The sequence below is a fragment of the Poromitra crassiceps genome (genome assembly GCF_964638095.1).
Source record: "Poromitra crassiceps genome assembly, chromosome: 6".
NCBI classification, from domain to species: domain Eukaryota; kingdom Metazoa; phylum Chordata; class Actinopteri; order Beryciformes; family Melamphaidae; genus Poromitra; species Poromitra crassiceps.
Genome location: NC_139627.1, coordinates 38,340,302 through 38,356,414, shown reverse-complemented (window position 1 = coordinate 38,356,414; position 16,113 = coordinate 38,340,302). Strand labels below are relative to the sequence as shown.

Genomic DNA, 16,113 nt, shown 5'->3' with positions numbered 1-16,113 from the left:
GCTAAAAGTAATATATTGCATGTAATATGTTACTTTTGTAATAACTGACTATTAGTAATGATAAAAGTGATTACACCACACAAATAGTCAAATCTGTAAAGACCAAATAAATTAGGAAATACATTCAAAAGATGCAGTAAACAATTACAATTATCTTGTTTAATTTTGTGTGCATGTCCCTCTGGCTGCAAGACCAAAGTTCAAAAATATCACATGCATGTTTCCAATTTCACAGCATAATTTAATACGGTATGTAGCCTATAAAAATAGGATTCTTCAAAGCAATGGTTTTTGACCCCATTGTCTCAAGCCAGCAATATGTCAAGAAAAGAAATGCTAACTTATGTGTCTATACTAGGGGTGTCACGATACACTCAGTTCACGATACGATACGTATCACGATACTGGGTTCACGATAACGATACGATACGATACGATTTTAACAATATTTTTTTAAACTTGAATAATGACAATATATGACTGGAAAAGTAGTATTTTATTTGAAATGCACAAATACAAAACATGCTGTTGTGGGAAATTGTTATTACAATAACAACTAGAAAAAACATGAGATTGGAGATAAGGCTTATCTTGAAATAGAATGAGTTACACCGTCACTTAGATTTACTTTGAACTAAAAGGTTTCTCAGCAGTATAAATTCTCATTATGCATCTTCAGTTTTTCTTCAAACTCAAACAACAAGACTTTTCTTAGTCTATTTTTTATGCATCTTCAGTTTTTCCTGTCAAGTAAACAGTTTTGCCAGAAACTCAATTGAATGATTTCTCTCCTGTATAACTTCTCATGTGTCTCTTCAGAGACTTGTTCAACTGAACTACTTTCCACACATTGAACTTCAAACAAAGACGTTTCTTTGTCTACTTTTGAAAAAAAAAAAATTTTTTTTTTTTTTTTTTTTCACGATATGAGATTTCATCTCAACGATACATATCGTGACGTTTTACTATCGCGAAATTTCGTGGGACGATATATTGTGACACCCCTAGTCTATACTGTAAATGGTGAAAGCAACTCATTGTAATGATTGGATGGTTTCAAAGGCCTCCCAGGCAATGGTAAATTATATAAGCTTCCTGGACTGTCCTTTTGAAACCGATTTATCACAGTCTACATTAAGTACTGTTTGACTGCCTGTGTTTTGCTTTTGAGGTGCAGCTGCACGTGCTGCTGTGCTCTCACACATTGTCTGGGGCATTAATTAGGGTGTTAATGGATTAGTGAAAGGTGTTGACTCAAGCATGTGTCTCTGCACGCATGTGTGTGTGTGTGTGTGTGTGTGTGAAGGGAAGTAAAGCTCTCATCAGTGTGATGAGATCTAGTCCCAATACCAGTCTCAGGTCTGTCATTTCTCTCATGCTCACTCTATATGCTCCTCTCTGTAATCTGTTGCATCTTTTGCTCTTTCGCCCTTGCTTTCCCCTTTGACCTCCTCGGCCCTGCACATTCGTTAGCAGTATTTGTCTCCTCTATCTTTCTCTTTAGAGTGTTCTCCCTTTGAGCTGCCCAGTGGTCACCTGCCCTTTGAGTTGCCCAGTGGTCACCTGCCAATTGAGTTGCCCAGTGGTCACCTGCCCTTTGAGCAGCCCAGCGGTCAGCTGCCCTCAACATGGAACTTGGGGCCCTGAGCACAGTGATAGCCAATTGTGCTTACATTAATGCTCGAGGGAGCGCTGACAGCTCCAATCCAGTACGGGACAAGAAGTACCACTCTCGCCTCAAACTACCCAACATCACCGTGTGCGAGGGCCTGAGGGAAACCCTGGACTTGGCCTTTGACTCAGTCTGCGTGGATCAGCCTATCGGCAAGCGCCTCTTCAGGGAATTCTTGGATGTAACTCCAGCCTATAATGGGGCTTGCCGTCTTTGGAAGGACATTGAGGTCTATGACCTGGCAGAGGACTCTGAAAGGCCCAAGAAGGCCTCAAAGATTGTCCAGCGCTACATGGACCCCGCTGCCAAGCACTACTGCTCCCACCTGCCGGAGGACCTCATAGCTAAGGTGAAGGTAGGCCTGGAGGGAGCTGGCGATGGACTGTTTGCCACGGCATTGGAACAAACTCTGAATTTCCTCCGAGAGGCCCCCTATACTTTATTCCTGGAGAGCATGTACCTGAAGAGATTCCTGCAGTGGAAGTGGCTTGAGATGCAGCCCATGGATGCAGACTGGTTCCTAGACTTCCGTGTGCTGGGGAAAGGAGGGTTTGGGGAAGTGTCTGCCTGTCAGATGAAAGCCACAGGAAAACTGTATGCTTGTAAGAAACTCAACAAGAGGAGACTGAAGAAGCGGAAAGGCTTTGAGGTGAGACAGTAATTGGTTGACAGTAATTGTCACTTAACTATGCTCCATCATGCTTCCTTTGAGGATTCCTGTGTGCCCTTAGCCTTCAACTTTATGTCTTGGTCTTGTAAGTGTTGGTCTTTGGGCCACTAGGACACTTAAATTGGTAGGCTACAGTAGTTTGAATGAAGACATTATGCTTTTAAGGGAGACTGCTGACGTTGAGGCTGTTATGGTTTATAGCAGGTGTCCAAGTAGACAAAACACACATGACTTGACAAAGGCCAATCAATTCAGAATGAGTCTGTTACATTTGAAATCTTTGCATCTAAGAGCCAGACTGTGCAGTTTCTTCTTTTTCATTATAGCAGGTGTCCCCCAAGCCAAGGACCAAAATGAAATGTGGATAGTGCTCCACAGGCACGGGCCATTGATTTAGAAATGTATGTTGCTATTGGTTTCTGGTGTCTTATAATAAGATGGTCTTTGTCAGTGGTGGAGAGACTCCTAAATCTACCGTAGTTAAGTAAAAGTCAAATGCTCATTTAAAATGTACTCAATGTTAAAGTTACTGAGTTACTTCTTAGAAAAGAAAACACGTGCCATTTTAAAAGGAAAGATAGGACAGATCAAACAAGTTTCTTTTAACTGGAGGAATTAGAAATGACAAAATAACCAAACAAACAAAGCAAAATGTAGACTACTCTTATTTGTTGACTGGCATTTACTGTGAATGGCTTCATGATTGGCCAATTTACAACTGCCCAGTTTGTGTTGCTTATGGAGAGCCACAGAATGTGTACTCTGTAATGGATGCAATTTGAAATGTAGGTATGCCCGAGCCAACCATGAGCAAGTTATATCAAAATCACTATTGGATCAAAATAGACCAAATATTTTTACTCTCTGAACACCGGTCAAAATGTGTCCCTGGCCTTAGTTTACATAGCTTGCGGCAACTTGATAATTAGGGGTTATTGTGGTGTCCCTGGATGAAAATGTATTTTTTTAGGCGACAGTCAATCATCTCGATTAATAAAGTTGTTCCAAAATAAAGTTGTGTCCTGGTGCCCTGCAACGAGCAAGCTGCCATGATGGTCCTAATCATCTTTGTCCCTGCCTCTGTCTCTTGTGGCCTTAGCCCCTGGTATTAAACACTGAGACAGGGATAGAGTGATTACTGGAGCTTTAGTGAAAGCTGTTCTGAATGGAACTGCTTGGCATGCCCTTGAGTTGTTTGGGGTCATTGTTTAAAAACTACTCTCATCTCTTAATATATATGTGTTTTAATAGAGGAGAAATAAGCAATTTAAAACTATTTCATACATTTTTAATTAAGCCAGTGGTAGAATGGAGCTTGTATGAGTTCCTCCTTCAACTAACCTTTTAAGTTTTCCTCTTTTCACAATGGGCGTATTAGAAAAGTGCCGTGTTCAAAATTGTGTCTGTCACATTGATAGTCTGTCATGATTTCCCCTGCAGGGGGCAATGGTGGAGAAGAGGATTCTTGCCAGGGTTCACAGCCGCTTCATTGTGTCGTTGGCGTACGCCTTCCAGACGAAGATTGAACTTTGCCTGGTCATGACCATCATGAACGGAGGGGATCTCAAGTAATTTCACAGTCTGAAACATGCTCACATCTCAAACACACACAGACGAGCTCCCAGAGGAGACAGTTGTAACACCTCTTGCCCCTACTATTCTGTGGCTGTTTTATCTACAGTACAACCTTCAAAACCTGGCACAACAATACTGACCACAAATGATCCTTTCAGCATCTCCAATGTCAACAGAAGGTGTGCAGTCGTCTTAAAGACGGATGTAAGAGGCATTTCTCCCATACGGAGCTGTGATGCCAGCTGGAGCTAAATGCGACAATCACCCAAATGTACTAAATGGAGCTCACACTGATAATTCCTAATTACGGTATAATTACAATGGATTGAATTAGACATAATAATGATCATTTGAGTGTTTTCAACATGTAAGCAAGAACATGGGCATGGATACACATGTGGAGGAAACACCACCAGTCATATTCAGAATCTTTCAATAACATTCATGAGAATCACACTTGCTTGCTTGGAGTATACACTGGACAACAGGCTTTAAACAAACATGTATTTACAATGACCACAGTGACTAGAAATTCAGGGCTGGAAATTCATTTTGATGAGGCAACTCACCAAATGGTTATGGAAAATGCACTGCACACATTCAGCAAGAAATGACTTTAGTTTCTTGAAAACCATATTTTCCGTATTTTTTAACCGTATTTAAAGGTCTCATCTTGTGTAAAACAAGATTTCCTTGCTTTGATTATAAAGGACTTGGGCGTGCTATAGAAACATCATGGAAGTCTCAAAACACGTGGTCCCCAGATAAAGCCACACCAGCCATGTAAGGAAAAATGCCTCCAAACGAACCATTTTGACTTCCGTGATTTTCATTTTCTTCTCATTTCATTTGCCTGCTTACAGCGCCACCCCGCCAACTGAATGTGGAAGACCAAACCTTGTCAACTGCACCAAAGATGGATCTATCCCAACAGATCATCTTATCATATATTATCAAAACAGCACATAGTTAATTAGGGGAGAGACAGAGCACATTGAGAAGTCCCACGGAGGCTGTATTTGTGCGGTTTCTTTGCAACAGAATTCATAACCTTGTTTCATTAAAACAAGGTTATGAATTCTGTCTCGTCGTGGGTCTTTAAATTAAAGACCCATGAGACATGTTTAATACAGTTAAATATAGCATGATATGGGACCTTTAAGTGTAATGTTTGCATAACCAGGACACTAGGAGTAACACACATCTAAATAGCCTGCATGATTCTAGTTAGCTTATGACAGAAATCCATGTTACAACTGTCTCTCCTACATACATGTATGGCATTGCATATGTATGTAGATTAAACATGAGTGCAGACGTAACACGCTGTCATTCCTCTGTCTCTCTCCTGCTCTTCCTCAGGTACCACATCTACCTGGTGGATGAGAACAACCCGGGGTTCAGCGAGCCCAGAGCCTGTTTCTACATTGCTCAGATCATCCAGGGCTTGGAGCATCTCCACCAGAAAAGAATCATCTACAGAGATCTCAAACCAGAAAATGTGCTGCTAGATAATGAAGGTACCAATTCTGAGGCAAACACAGGAATGTATACTGTACATCTGTCCATCCATAAAGAATGGCTGAGGAAGATACCTTTATGTCTTCAACCAGGGAATGTGCGTATATCTGACCTGGGTCTTGCTGTGGAGTTAAAAGAAGGCAAAACGATGACCAAAGGCTACGCTGGAACACCAGGTGTGTCTCACCTGTACCAAATACTGTGGTAGGTATAACATCACCCTTATCATAGTTAATCAAAATGTTTTAATCAATATTTGGCTTTGCTCTTTGCAGGGTACATGCCACCAGAGATGGTGAAAGGGGAGAAGTATGACACCTCAGTGGACTACTTCACCCTGGGAGTGACGCTGTATGAGTTCATTGCTGCCAAGAACCCTTACAGGAAGCGAGGGGAGAAGGTTACTTGTCTTTTATCCAATTGTGGGCTCAGAATGGTTCACTTACGGAAATCAATGAGTGGAGTCGCATTTGAGCTCACTTTGTTCTTTGTCTTCTGTTCAGGTTGAGCGTGAGGAGATGAAAGAGCGAATTGTGAATCGGCCTGTGGACTATCCAGACACTTTCAGTGAGAATGCAAAGGCCCTCTGTGCTGGCCTGCTAAACAAAGAAGTGGATAAGCGAATGGGGTTTAAAAATAACTCCTGTGATGATATCAGAGCGCACCCCTTCTTCAGTGATATCAACTGGAGGAAACTGAATGCAGGTACTTGATCTATGAACTTTGATTTACATAGTCGTGATCTAGTGTTGTGTCCCCCAAATAAATCCCGGTACACCCAGTTAAGGCGTCCAGGTAGTGCAGCTAGATTCCCTGCCTACCAAAACAAATAGTCACAGCTTCGAGCCCCCGTGTTACCTCCGGCTTGGTCAGGCGTCCATAAAGGCACAATTGGCCGTGTCTGCGGGTGGGAAGCCAGATTAAGGGTAGCCTATGTGTCCTGGTCGCTCAACTAGTGCCTCCTCTGGTCGGTCAGGGCCCCCGTTCAGGGGGAAGGGGAACTAGGGGCAATAGCCTGATGCTCCCATGTGCTGCATCCTCCCGGTGAAACCGCTTGCTGTCAGGTGAAAAGAAGAGGCTGGCGACTGCACATGTATTGGAGGAAGCATGTATTAGTCCACAACTCTCCCCAGATTGGCAGAGAGGTTGCGGCAATGACTGGGACACCCTAACAGGGTATTGGCCAAGTACAATTGGGGCGCTGTAAAACAAATAAACCCAATTATAATTCCTTTATTGCATTTTCTTCATGACCTTCATAATGTGTTAAATTAAAACATCTGGCCCTGGTGATGATTTCAACCCTCCAACAGAGTCTAATGTAGTTACCCGTGTGTCTCACCTGTCCAGGTATCCTACCTCCTCCATTTGTTCCTGACCCCAGGGTGGTGTACGCTAAAAGTCTGGATGACGTCGGGGCCTTCTCCTCAGTGAAGGGCGTGGCCATAGAAGAGCCCGACAAGGTCTTCTTCAATGAGTTTTCCTCAGGCAACATCTCCATCCCCTGGCAGGAGGAGATGATCGAAACAGGCATTTATGCAGATCTCAATGTGTGGGGTCCCAACGGCACCCTTCCTAACAATGGGACGAGCGGGTCCATAGCAGAGCAGCCCAAGTCATCAACCTGCTGCGTATCGTAGAGTCGTGTCATCAAGACGCATCCAACACACCAAGTGTAGCCCTCCACTCTCAGGTCTTTAGACACACACGATGGAAGAGTCCAACACTCAGGACTGACAGAGACACACTTTCTCTCAGTGGGAACAGGAAATGCCCAGAGCGACCAGGAGAGGACTTTAGCGGATAGGTTTGAGATGAAAAAAGGAATATTCTTTACATCTTTGAATTCTGTGATCATACTCTCTCTGTCTCTCGCCCTCCCTCTCTCTCTCTCTGTGCATGTGTATGGGTGTGTGTGCCTGTGTAGGAAGGTCTATCATGGGAATACTTTTACACTCAAACTACATGTACATTTTAAGCAGTTTTTTTTTACTTAATTATGTGGTAATGTTAACTTTGGTGCTAAAGTGACCAAAACAAAATTTTAACATGTTTAACATAACATGTAATTTTAAAATGTTGATATGTACTATTACACAATAACTGCTGCATACTATTACAAAAGCTAAGAGATAAGAATTGCAGTTTTAGAAATACATTTTCGGGAAAGGGTAATTTCTGCTTTACTGAAGCACAGTATGACTAAATATCAGCAGAGGTTCCTGAATATTATTATGTAAAACAAAGTGAACAGCCACAGCGCGCGAGCTGCAGGGATTTAATTTCTGTATTCAAAAACACAGGAGCGGGCCGAGCCTGTGCGTCTGTTTTTTGAAGACCCTCCTCCCATGCCAAGGTCCATTCAAAAATCTGGCAATTTGCTTAATCAACAAATACACACATCGGAAAATATAATTTGAGGCTTTATTACTAGTCGGTAGGGTGTTCTGGTATTTTCGGCATGTAGTCCTCCAAACAGCTCGAATTTTAATGGACTGGGTGACTGGCCCATTTATGCTGTGAGGAAACTGTGTTACTTCCATTGAATGTATATATATGGACATAGCCTAGTAAGCCTACCATTGTTTTTTTGCACTCCTGTGTTCTGTCGCCATCTTGGGGTCCTTGCGCAGCTCACGCGAGACGGCACGAGACGAGGGGTTTCCCAATAGCTCTGCCTGCTATTGGTCTGTGATTGGCAAGCTGTGTGATCACTGGACAGCCGACCTGTCAATCACCCCCAAAACATAGTCTTTTCTATTGTCTATTTAACTCTAAACAGCAAGTTATATAAAAAGTAATCCCCTGTACAGTTGTTATGAAAGCTGAAATGAGCTATATAGGCCAAAACCGTGTTTCAGTAGATTCTGTGTTCAAACAATCTACACAAAACAGGAACCGCAGTAATGTCTATATCTTAAACACAGCAAGTGTCCATTGAACAAAAAACTAAAACATGATGATTGATCAACATACTATAAAGCAAGGAATCTCTAATCTCTATATATGTGAGTGTGTGTCTGTTTGTCCTTCACATATCTTGAGAACCATTTGTCCGATCGACTTCAGGGTGTGTTGCTGGGACCCCGAGGAAGTGGATTGAAATCTGGACATGCGACACTCAATTTGGAAGGCATTCAATCGGTACCAATCACAACACAGATTTTCGGTAACCGATTATCATTGGATGGAGCTGGACTGTGCTCTACCAATCAGAGGCTGTCAAAGCTGCATTGAGGACATCACAATCGGTTAGAATGGCTAACCGATTATAACATCATTGGATTATGACATCATAATCCAATGATAAAAGGCCCCGCTCGAGGTCTTGAGCTTCAGCAGCGGGGCGGGGCCGACAACGCTCTGTGCAGCGGTGGGGAGAGGGGAACAGTGCTCTGTGCAGCGGTGGGGAGAGGGGAACAGTGCTCTGTGCAGCGGTGGGGAGAGGGGAACAGTGCTCTGTGCAGCGGTGGGGAGAGGGGAACAGTGCTCTGTGCAGCGGTGGGGAGAGGGGAACAGTGCTCTGTGCAGCGGTGGGGTGACGGGCCCTGGACTAACTTTGTTGTTGATTCTGAAACAGTCCAACCGGGACCACCGTGTTCTTGCTCTACGGGGGTGGGGCAGAATAATGTTGTCATGACAACACTGAACAATAGAGGCTAGCATTGGACCAGAAATGACACATAGACCCTTTAAGTGTTTATTTAAAGATGAGTTAATATAGGAGAAACCATATAGGAGACATTTCTTCCACACGTTTAAGCAAAAGCCATTTATTTAAAAATAAATAAATTGTGGAATAAAAGTTGAATGATGTCAAAAGTATCAAATGTATGAAAAAGTACTGGTAAATAAAAATTGCGTTTCGAACTGGAAATTTGAGTCTAGAACTTACTTTCTGCTTAACAAAGGTTATAGCACTGCTCAGGAATGTTAAAAGCACAACTCAAAGCCTGGACATTTCTCTATTCAGTCAAATCAGCAAGAGGGAAATTGATTTCCCTGTTTTCATTAATTCTTGAATCATAAGTGGTCCTTTAAATGTATACATTTAGCAACAGCAACAAAATCCCCTTTACTTTTCATTACTGTTTCCTCTGGCAAATGTACAATATCGATTTGTCCCCTTTGTTGCTTCTCCATCCCCTCTCACATCTCTCCTCGCTCTCCGTCACTCCTTTGCTGTGGCCTTGTATATCCTCACCTCCTCCTGTGGCAGCTCAGACAGCAGCGTGGTGTTGAAACGGCTCTTAAAGCTCTCTGTGAACCTCAGGTCCGACTGGAACCGAACCTTGTTGGCCCACAGCAGTGTCGTTCTACTTCCCGGTCGGCAGAAGTGACGCATAGTTGCCAGCAGTTCCTCCAGGTAGTCATGATGATAGACCACATCGGCTGCTAGCACGTAGTCATAATGACAGGATGTGTAGGGGAAGTCTCGCTCCAGGTCTTGACCCCAGGTGAGGGCAGCCACCTGAGGCGTGTAGCGGCAGCGGCCCTTGGTGTTGCGCAAAAGGTTAAAGGTCAGATTAGACATGATGTCTGGCAGGTCGGTGGCTGTTACCCAAGCACCTGGAAAAGGGGACAGGGCAACAATAAGGCAACTGAAACACAGAGGGAATTTTGTGAGTTTCACCACCCAATATATTATTACAAGAGGAGACACCAACATATCTTTGAGTCCAGTATAGTTCTGTCTGGTGTGCATGCTAATGCTTTAGCATCACGCATTTTAAGTCATCTTATAGAAAACTCACCGAGTAGACTGGCCATAATGGACAGCAAGCCAGTTCCAGCTCCGATCTCTAGTACTGCTTTATCCATCATGTTCACTTGTTGCTGGTTATTCTCCAAGAACTGGCACAAAGCTACTGCCTGCAAAACAAATTCTCATTATCACTACTACTATCACAACTACCATGTTACTGAATCTATATGTTCCCCATACAGTCATGACAGGACTTACCCCTGGCCAGATGAGAGCACCATAAGTGTCCAGAGACTCGCGGATGCTGATGTCATGACCAGCAAAGAAGAAAGACTCCTTTCCCAGTGAGTAGTAAACACCAGGCTCCCAGACATTCCTCCTGTCCAGTGCCTCTCCTGCCATCGCTTTACGGTCAGTCGCTGCTGCAGAGAAGAGGATTAATATCTCTGTATCCCATAATCTTACTGTCAAAATATATCAATGTATTAGAATGATGTTCATGTTGCTATTAGCAGGGATGCTAAATTCGTCACCTTTTTCATCCCAGAATAGGGGGATTTCTGAGTGGTTTCATGTCTGCCCTGGTGTCTGTCACCTTTTTCACTATCCAAGACTTTGCATCCCTGTATTAGTTACTGTACCTTCATCTGGGGTTCCTTTCTCCAGATGTAGCTTCCCATCCTGAGTCTTGTCCCTCCCAGCCTCGTCCCCAACCCTCTCCTCTCTGGGGTGCTTCTGCTGGACGGGTTGGCAGTCTGTGGATGATTTCTCCATGGGAACTAGGAATTTACAAGGTCAAAGGTTGGGAACACCCCTGTGACGTCGCCTGACCTCGGATTTCCTAGCCCAATCTCAGGGGACCCTCACCAGCCCCGACCTCAAGATCCAAGATGGAGTCTCCACGCTTCAACAGTAGTGAAAGCTATAGTAATGATTTGTGTGTGTGTGACGACTTTAAGCCCAGCAGAATTTTGGATCCAGATTGGATTAGATTTAGTCTGCTAGTCCCTTTGGCTATCATTGGACTCTGGGTTGGAGCCCAGAGACACAGCTGCTTAAAACCCCCAACCAAAAAGCTACATACATAGATCAATTCACTCCACACCTCACCTCACCTCGCCTCACCTCGCATCGCATCGCATCACATCGCATCGCATCGCATCGCATCACATCACATCCATATTGTATCCATATCTCCATGCATGCATACATGCAGGTCACATGATGTCACTCAAATTGGCTTGAAATGGCTAGTAATTCACAACATAGAGTTATCTGAAAAACATGATTAAATCAATACCCACACTGATTTTCCTCTCCCTCTTTACTTTGACAGACAATGCAGTGATAAGATTTCACAACATGTTGCTCTTCAGTGGTACATACCTGTATGAAGTGGTCTCTCCTCCTTTCACTTTCGCTCGTTGAGTCTGCGCCTCTCTGTTGCGGTCTCGTGTTTATAGAATGATTTCTGACCTGACACACCCCTGAAGAGGCTGGGGAGGCTGGGGGCCACTAGCAGGCAGAATGATGTGAGAGAGACTGAGGCACAGATGCTAATTTATAATGGCAGAGAGAGAGAGAGAGAGAGAGAGAGAGAGAGAGAGAGTGAGAGAGAGAGAGAGAGAGAGATGCATGGATGCAGACACATGTGAGGTTGAACTGGACCCCTCCTTGCCAGTCTCTTCACTTCACACATGGCCCCTCCCAAAAATGGCAAGTGTTTGCTGTCAAAGTGATGTATTCTTTTGAACAAAAATGTTCAGAATGTAGTATAGGCCGATAGGATTAATGTGGCCATACAATCAAATCCAGTCGCATTTTATTTCTCTGGATGTGTAGTTTTTACATCCTCTGAGGTCAGCATCCCAGAATTCAACCCCATCTAACCTGACATCTGCAGGAGGGGTCAGACATGGGGATGAGCACACATTTGAGAACAAAATGTATGCATACTGGATAAAATGCCTAAAATCTTTCCAGATTATTTTATGAAACATACAGTAAAGATGTTTATCATTGTCATTCACCAAATTAGCCAAGCTACCAGGGCAACCTGTTCTTCCTGCCAAGTCGTCAAATACTGACGTTCAGTCACAACCCCTTGGCCTCACTTTTTAATGCACCAGCTACCCCTTTGTCGTCATTTTTCGACCTGCAGGGTAGTCCGACTCCCACAACCTGCAGGGTAGTCCAACTCCCACGACCTGCAGGGTAGTCCGACTCCCACGACCTGCAGGGTAGTCCGACTCCCCCGTCTGAAATCAACACCACGGGACGGGACGGGAGTGTGAAAATGAAATAAAACAGTGGCCAGTAAAGGCATTGTGGTTGGGGAGGCAGTAACATGTTTGTTATTTAAGCCTAACCCAAATAATTTCTCTAACCTTAACCAAGTTGATTTAATTGCCTAACCATAACTATAACACAAGTTGTGGGCTATGGTCTCATGGTGTCGTAAAAATTACAAACAAGGTGGTGTCAATTAAGTTGAGTGAGAATATGTTGATCATGCAGGGATAAAATAACTATGAGGTTTGACGTCACTAGGGTGACTGGTGACTGAGGAAGTGTGTGTGTGTGTGTGTGTGTGTGTGTGTGTGTGTGTGTGTGTGTGCGTGTGTGTGTGTGTGTGTGTGAGTGAGTGAGTGAGTGAGTGAGTGAGTGAGTGAGTGAGTGAGTGAGTGAGAGAGTGAGTGAGTGAGTGAGTGAGTGAGTGAGAGAGAGAGAGAGATCGAGATCAAGTAGCCTAATACTTCAGGTGATGCTGACCTGGACCTGACACTTATCAGCAATCCCTCTGGTCCACTGTCCAGCTTCACTCACTTCAGTAGCTCCTGCAATTTCGCCTGTAGACTTGACAAGCATCAGACCTATGATTGTAGACGTGTCTCTCTAAGGACTGGATACAGTTTGGGTCCCTGATGTCCTGTCTCTCATCCTGTGCACCTTGCTTCCTCTCTCCTTCCCTAACATAATGTGTTGCACACCCCTTTCTTTCTCAGGAGCATTGGTCACAAAAAACTAAAATAAAAATCATGACAACATATGCCAAACAGTATAGACACAAGTCAAATCTCACTGACTGGGATAGATGGACAGCACCAGGATAGGCCTAAAAAATGAGCACAGAATTAATCTGGTGCAGCGTGCCCTTTTTTTTTAGCAGAGCTGCAATTTGACTTAAAAGCTACATTAGTGCAGACGACTGTGTGAACGGAGTAAGACGCAGAGAACGTTTGCCAGCTGTTGAAATTAGTGGGTGGATCTGTAATGGTTTCAGTAATAATGATTTCCCTGCATGCTCACATAACAGGAATATGAGGGCATTTTCCCCGGACCAGGTGAGAGAGAGCACAACACTGTTCCCTCATGATATTGTTCCCATAAACAAATTCAAGAGTGGTTTTCATACCAGGATGAAGTCAAACACCTTTCCCAGTCACCAGATCTAAACATCGAACCTTTATGGGAAAACGGTCCATAATCCCACTACACACTTAGGGAATTGGATGAAAGCATTTCAAGGAGGGCTGAAGCTGTTCTCGAAGCAAAAGGGCGGCTCGTCCTTAGTAGCTATGTGACATTTCTGTATTATTAGGCTTTTCTCTTATTTGTCCATGCCCTGTCTATCTCTAGGACACTGTCATGTACGTTAAGCACCTACATGCTGAGAAGTGCACAGATTAATCCTGATGTCTCCACGCTATACAAGCCTGTGGTGTGACTACAGCTTAGTCTGTTTTTGAACCATCGACAGAGTTGAGCCAGTAGTGAAAAGTTTATGACTCCGTATGGATCATATGGTATTCAATCTCTAGTATTGTTGGTAAGCCTGGCTGTATAGGGCTCAGTGAGGAACAGGTGTGTCTGGATTCAGAGCTTCAGCGCTTCACACACACACACACACACACACACACACACACACACACACACACACACACACACACACACACACACACACACACACACACACACACACACACACACACACACACACACACACACACACACACACACACATACAGAAACAAGCAAACAACTGGCTGTGTGCCCCATGAAGCTAGAAAATGACTTGAACTGACAGACAGCAAGCAGCACCACTGAGTCACTCTCATCAGAACAGCAGTCCTAATAACCATGCCACCTCAGTCAAGGTATCAGGGGATTTCCATGGCAACAGAACAGAACGGCCCGGCCCGGCCCGGCCCGGCCCGGCCCGGGCCCTGGCAATCCTCCCCTCCATTTCATTCCTCAATCCCGCTGTGATCCAAGACACGCAGCACAGACGGTCAGTTGCTTTGCCAATATCAATCTTGTTTTGTAAATCTCTTGTGCGAATGGTTTGGACACTGATATCCTCTTAGTGACCATGACTTACCAGATCTGATTATGTGCTCAGTCTAAAAATATGATTTTGTAATGTGGCCACAGGGTGAAGCTGTTGGAGATATCGCTCCAGTAATAGACTGTGGATGCACTTCCAACTGTGATCTCTTAAATCCAGCAAAAGTCACATTTCCTGGTACGGGAACAATGAGAGTCTCTTAACGCCAAAACACAGAGGCCTTTAGGTTCACTTGTCAGGGTTTAGAGTAGTGTGTTTAGGTTCACTCTACAGGGGTAGAGTAATGCGTTTAGGTTCACTCGTCAGGGGTAGAGTAGTGCGTTTAGGTTCACTCGTCAGGGGTAGAGTAGTGTGTTTAGGTTCACTCATCAGGGGTAGAGTAGTGCGTTTAGGTTCACTTGTCAGGGGTAGAGTAGTGCGTTTAGGTTCACTCGTCACGGGTAGAGTAGTGTGTTTAGGTTCACTCGTCACGGGTAGAGTAGTGCGTTTAGGTTCACTCGTCTGGGGTAGAGTAGTGCGTTTAGGTTCACTCGTCAGGGGTAGAGTAGTGCGTTTAGTTTCACTTGTCAGGGTTTAGAGTAGTGTGTTTAGGTTCACTCGGTAGAGTAGTGTGTTTAGGTTCACTCGTCTGGGGTATAGAGTAGTGCGTTTAGGTTCACTCGTCAGGGGTAGAGTAGTGTGTTTAGGTTCACTTGTCAGGGTTTAGAGTAGTGTGTTTAGGTTCACTCGGTAGAGTAGTGTGTTTAGGTTCACTCGTCTGGGGTATAGAGTAGTGCGTTTAGGTTCACTCGTCTGGGGTATAGAGTAGTGCGTTTAGGTTCGCTTGTCAGGGGTAGAGTAGTGTGTTTAGGTTCACTCGTCAGGGGTAGAGTAGTGCATTTAGGTTCACTTGTCAGGGGTAGAGTAGTGTGTTTAGGTTCACTCGTCAGGGGTAGAGTAGTGCATTTAGGTTCACTTGTCAGGGGTAGAGTAGTGTGTTTAGGTTCACTCGTCAGGGGTAGAGTAGTGTGTTTACGTTCACTCGTCAGGGGTAGAGTAGTGTAGCCTGGGTAAAGCCAGCCTCCACGTGACCTCTATCTATGTGCTATCAGTCTTGACTGATACCACATAGATAGAGGTCACGTGGAGGCTGGGTTTACCCAGGCTAAGAGTAGTGCGTTTAGGTTCACTCGTCTGGGGTATAGAGTAGTGCGTTTAGGTTCGCTTGTCAGGGGTAGAGTAGTGCGTTTAGGTTCACTCGTCAGGGGTAGAGTAGTGTGTTTAGGTTCACTCGTCAGGGGTAGAGTAGTGCGTTTAGGTTCACTCATCAGGGGTAGAGTAGTGCGTTTAGGTTCACTCGTCAGGGGTAGAGTAGTGCGTTTAGGTTCACTCATCAGGGGTAGAGTAGTGTGTTTAGGTTCACTCGTCAGGGGTAGAGTAGTGCGTTTAGGTTCACTCATCAGGGGTAGAGTAGTGCGTTTAGGTTCACTCATCAGGGGTAGAGTACAGTAGTGTGTTTAGGTTCACTCATCAGGGGTAGAGTAGTGTGTTTAGGTTCACTCGTCAGGGGTAGAGTAGTGCGTTTAGGTTCACTCATCAGGGGTAGAGTAGTGTGTTTAGGTTCACTCATCAGGGGTAGAGTA

General features: G+C 44.4%; 2 protein-coding genes across 2 annotated transcripts; one reads left to right on the top strand and one right to left on the bottom strand.

The window, feature by feature from the left end:
- Positions 1–1,625: 1,625 nt before the first annotated feature.
- grk1a (G protein-coupled receptor kinase 1 a) lies at positions 1,626–7,078 on the top strand (the record flags this gene model as incomplete). The annotated part of the gene is made up of 7 exons (XM_083638697.1): positions 1,626–2,321; positions 3,783–3,910; positions 5,280–5,437; positions 5,531–5,614; positions 5,714–5,838; positions 5,942–6,143; positions 6,789–7,078. The coding sequence occupies exons 1-7, from the start codon at positions 1,629–1,631 to the stop codon at positions 7,076–7,078; spliced, it is 1,680 nt and encodes a 559-aa protein (XP_083494823.1). The 5' UTR covers positions 1,626–1,628.
- A 2,531-nt stretch (positions 7,079–9,609) lies between these two features.
- On the bottom strand, positions 9,610–10,554 carry mettl21cb (methyltransferase 21C, AARS1 lysine b; the record flags this gene model as incomplete). Its single annotated transcript, XM_083638605.1, has 3 exons — positions 10,402–10,554; positions 10,193–10,310; positions 9,610–10,007 (listed from the first exon to the last, which is right to left on the bottom strand). The coding sequence occupies exons 1-3, from the start codon at positions 10,543–10,545 to the stop codon at positions 9,610–9,612; spliced, it is 660 nt and encodes a 219-aa protein (XP_083494731.1). The 5' UTR covers positions 10,546–10,554.
- Between the last annotated feature and the right edge of the window lie 5,559 nt (positions 10,555–16,113).